Source organism: Parasteatoda tepidariorum, chromosome 6 (assembly GCF_982258835.1).
Source record: "Parasteatoda tepidariorum strain Cologne lab strain chromosome 6, Ptep-v5.0, whole genome shotgun sequence".
NCBI classification, from domain to species: domain Eukaryota; kingdom Metazoa; phylum Arthropoda; class Arachnida; order Araneae; family Theridiidae; genus Parasteatoda; species Parasteatoda tepidariorum.
In genome coordinates this window covers 15567461-15571951 of record NC_141760.1, presented here as the reverse complement: position 1 = coordinate 15571951, position 4491 = coordinate 15567461, and the positions used below count along the sequence as shown (strand labels likewise).

The 4491-nt window shown below is 26.9% G+C and overlaps 1 protein-coding gene across 1 annotated transcript; it reads left to right on the top strand.

Annotated features, from left to right (window-relative positions):
* Window positions 1-579: 579 nt before the first annotated feature.
* LOC147807624 (uncharacterized) lies at window positions 580-3545 on the top strand. The gene is made up of 2 exons (XM_087165457.1): window positions 580-1190; window positions 3106-3545. Exons 1-2 carry the CDS (start codon window positions 901-903, stop codon window positions 3416-3418), a joined length of 603 nt encoding a protein of 200 aa, XP_087021583.1. The 5' UTR covers window positions 580-900; the 3' UTR covers window positions 3419-3545.
* Window positions 3546-4491: the final 946 nt, after the last annotated feature.

The window sequence follows — 4491 nt, the reverse complement described above, 5'->3', positions numbered from 1 at the left end:
CGGAACTACCCCATAATTCGCTGTGACCATTAAAATCCCCTAATAGTAGAAAAGGTGCGGGCAGTTGATGAATCAATGAGTTTAAATCGATTTGAGTTATAGCAGCAAGTCAATCAACAACAGGATGAAACTGACGAAGAATAAATGGATGACAACGATGACTTTCAATATCAAAGACGGGGAAAACCACGAATACCACCAATAATTATAAAGAACAATAATGTGAAATGGCTACAACTCAAGCAAAGTCTACAAGATCAAAAAATTACAGAATTTGAAGGAAAACACAATGGCGAATATCTGATAATATTCTCCAATATAGATATGAGGCGTCGGGCAATCGACATACTTGACCAACTAAATGTAAAATATCACACCTTTCAGTTAAATAAAGAGAAACCATTGGGAGTCGTTTTAAAAAGCATTCCAGCATATATTGATTCAGATGAAGTCCAAAGAAATCTAATTGAACAGGGATATCACCCAAAACGTGTAACTCAGATGAAAAGATATACCGAACAATGAATCTTCAATCTGCCTCTACACATCATTACCCTCGACACTCCAAACTCATCCCTAGACATCCACCCTCCTAGCGAACAAAAGGCATCGTTAGGGGATTTAGAGAGGCACACCTGTTACTAATTATGGTCAAGTTGGGGAAAGTTAAAGATACTATAGGGTTATTCTTTTTTAAGTGTATTCTTTGGCGCGTTTGCAAATAAGCCATGATTGTTGTGTCTCTTCAGTATAAACAGCCAAAGAGGTTAACATAATATTTTGGCATGTTTGTGAATATTGCAATGGTATTAGCATCGTAATTTGGCGACTGAAATTAACATAGCACATCGTACGACAACCGCAAATCATTTTCACAATTGTCGAGATCCACGTGCCGCAATGGCTGATTTTTATTTTTTAAATGCCCAAAGAGGAGGCAAAATCTTAGTCAATAATAATTTCACATACACACTAAAACGGACAAGCAATCAAATTCAGTTCTGGAGATGCCGTCATTTAAAGCCCCATTGCGGAGCTAGGCTCCGCATTAAAGATGATACGATAATTTTAAAGGAAGGAGAGCACAACCATGAGGATGATTCCGAAAAGATTAGGTATATGAACTTTTCAGAAGAGATGGAGCAAAAGGCTGCCGAGAGAATTACAACACCAGTTAAACGTTTGTACGAGTAAGTTTTAATTTAATGAAATGTCTTTTATAAAGAAATTAAATTTTAAGTTAATGTTTGTGTTAAATTAACTAAAAAAAGAAGTTTAGAATTTATATTTTGACAAATTTTAAATTTAAAAAAAATTAAATATTCTTTCAATTCTAATTGAATGAAACTTAAATATTTTTTATTAACTATGATTAATATTTTATGATCTATTTTTTATTAACTATGCTTATATTTTATTAACAATAAATTAGCTACTTAATTCATAGTCAGCAAATTCAGAAGAAAATATGCTTGATGAGTTTATGTAATGGGCTCTTGATTTGTTTATCTAATGAGTTTATTTCTAACAAATTTTAAGTGAATAAAATTAGGTAAGCTTAATTCTTGAAATTTGTAAATAAAATTTATCCTTTCAAATCAGATGCAATTAAATTATTTAAGAACTTTTTATGTAACATTATTAAGGCTTGTAACTTGAATTCTGCAAAATAAATTTTTATATATATATATATATATATATATATATATATATATATATATATATATATATATATATATATATATATGTAAATCTTTTTTTTTTACCACTGAAAAAATGCAAATAAATTCAAATTATTATTAAGAGTAGAACTGTGAATTAACTACATGTTAATGGGGAGAAGGAAAAAAAAAGAAGATATTTTCATAGTAATAAAATATTTTAGCCAAGTTCAAGCTACACTGTCTTTCCCTATACTCTGTAGTAAATTAACTTTTTTTTCCCCATATCACTTTCAGATCTATCTAGCTTTTGTCAATATACACATTGATAGCTAATAAACAAACCCAAATAATACACAAGATCTTTTTTTTTTTTTTTTTGGGAGCACTAAAGACAAATGATAATTCTGAATCAAATTTTATTAGATTATTGTGGACAAAAACGCTTTTAAAGAAATAGACTTACTTAAGAATGTTCGAATTAATTTGATTTTATAAACTCACTTTGATAGATAAACTTACCAGCTTACTGATGGTCTATTGACAGAAAGATATCCTGTTAAATCATGAATAGATATATAGTAAATCTATAGGAATTTATTAATTTATAAATTTAATAAATTCTATGAACTGCATATTGTAAGATGTTAAATCTGATGTCTCAACCATATAGTACAACAGAAAAGAGATGAAAGTAATGGATATAATACAATTAAAAATATCAAGTGTTAAACAGTTTAAAGATGACTTTTAAGAAATTTCTGATTCCACTCTTTAAAATTCAAATATTTAACTTATTTGCATGATAAAAATGCCAGACATTAGTAACAATTAAATTGCTTTTTCAATAATTTTTTTACCATTTACTATATTGAATATGTCATGATAGGGGAGGAGGAAAATTTTAAAGCTTTTGAGCCACTTTTGGAATTAATATTTGTTGTATTAGTAAGTTTAATATTAATGTACATAGAATTTAAGAAAACTTCCCAAACACAAAATGAGGAAACGAGTCAGAGCTTCCTCTATCCTCAGAGGTTAAATGAGGCCCCGTTCCACACATCTTGTTGAATATAATGAATGTGATTGCTTTAACATCAACATTGAATTTCTTTTTTCTTCAATTTGTCAATTAGGCAAATTTAATTATAATTGAAGTAATAGAGTAGATTTATATTTAAAAAATTATATAAACAGAGTACAAACATAGTCATTAATATATTGTATATTCCCATATAAATAAGAATAGTTTCAATTTCCCTTACTAAAAAGAGATGTTTTTCTTTGGGAAAGGAACAATTCTTATAGGGCAAAAAATATTATTTATCTTAGTAAAATAAATATTTTTCTAATTTGTAAGCATGCTTGCAGCTGCTATATTATAAGTGCATAATATTTTTTCTACTTAATAATTTATTGTTATTTTTTACTTTAATTTTCATAGTGAAGCTGTTGGTAATCATGCGTTGTCCCTGGAGGCTGCTGCCGCAATTCCCAGATTTTCCGCACTTTCAAAAAAAATGTATAGATCCCGCCATTCAACGATGCCTGCCTTGCCACATTCTGTGGATGATATTAATCTCCCAGAAGAGTGGCAAAGAACGACAGGCGGAAATAAATTCCTGTTGATCGATAATGGGCAGGGATCTGAAAGATTTCTGGTAAATATATATCTTAATAACCATTGTCTCAATATTCTGAAATTAAACAAAAATTATCTTCCCACATTTTTTTTTCACTCCTTACTTTACATTTAGAGAATTTTGACCCAAATATAGTTTTACACTTTATTTTAATTAATAAATTTTTTTGTTCAAACTTTTCACTATAAAATCTAAATATAATATAATAATCTAATCTAATAAATAATAATCTAAAAATATAATTTTACATTTACTTGTTGTCAGGGTTCGTTGATTTAAATCATGATTTAAATCAAATGATTATTTTTTTAAAAATCATTGATTTAAATCAACTGATTTTTTTAATATATGTATTGATTTTAAAAGAAATATAGAAAGAAATTTTGTGAAAAAAAAATTCCAATGAGTACATAGTTTTTTTTTAGCTCATCAATTTTGATATAGGATTAAAAATGAATATTTTAATATAAAAATATATAGATTAAATATTTATTTTTTGATGAATGACTACATTTATAAACACAATCTGTTACATTTATTTTGTCATATTAGAAATCATGAGAAAAAAATACACAATTTTAAATTAAAATTATGGTTTGCTAATTGAAACTTTAATTTAATAGTTAAAAAGTCTGTCCAAGGCAGCTGTTAGCAAGGGTTTTCAAAAAGCAACTAATGGTAGTCAAATTTTGATAATTAATACAAAAGGCAACTTATAGTAAGAACATATATTTTTTCATCTCATTCTTGTATGCAATGAAATGTTTGTGCAAACTTAATTCTCATAAAATACAATATTTACTACTTTTTTTTGGTTTTGAGATTTAAATGATTCCTAAATTTTAAGTAAATAAAAGTGTACATTAAATTTAACTAATTATTGAATCGTTAAAAATTTATGATTTGCCGATGTAAAATTATATTTACATACGAAAAATTATCAGCAAAATTTTTTAATTAAAGTTCATAAAGAATTATTTTGTTTCACTCCCGGAAAATAATTCTATAGGTGCCTTTGGTTTTTTGTTTCAAGTGCTTTGTAAATAAAATTTCAGATTCTGAAAGGATAATGTATGTAAGTATTTTGCAATTTAATTTCAGTGAAAGAAGAAGTGAAAAAAATTATGCAAATAAGTACTTTGAATATTTTTAAATTTTCTTTATTGTATCAATTTTTAAGTAAAATA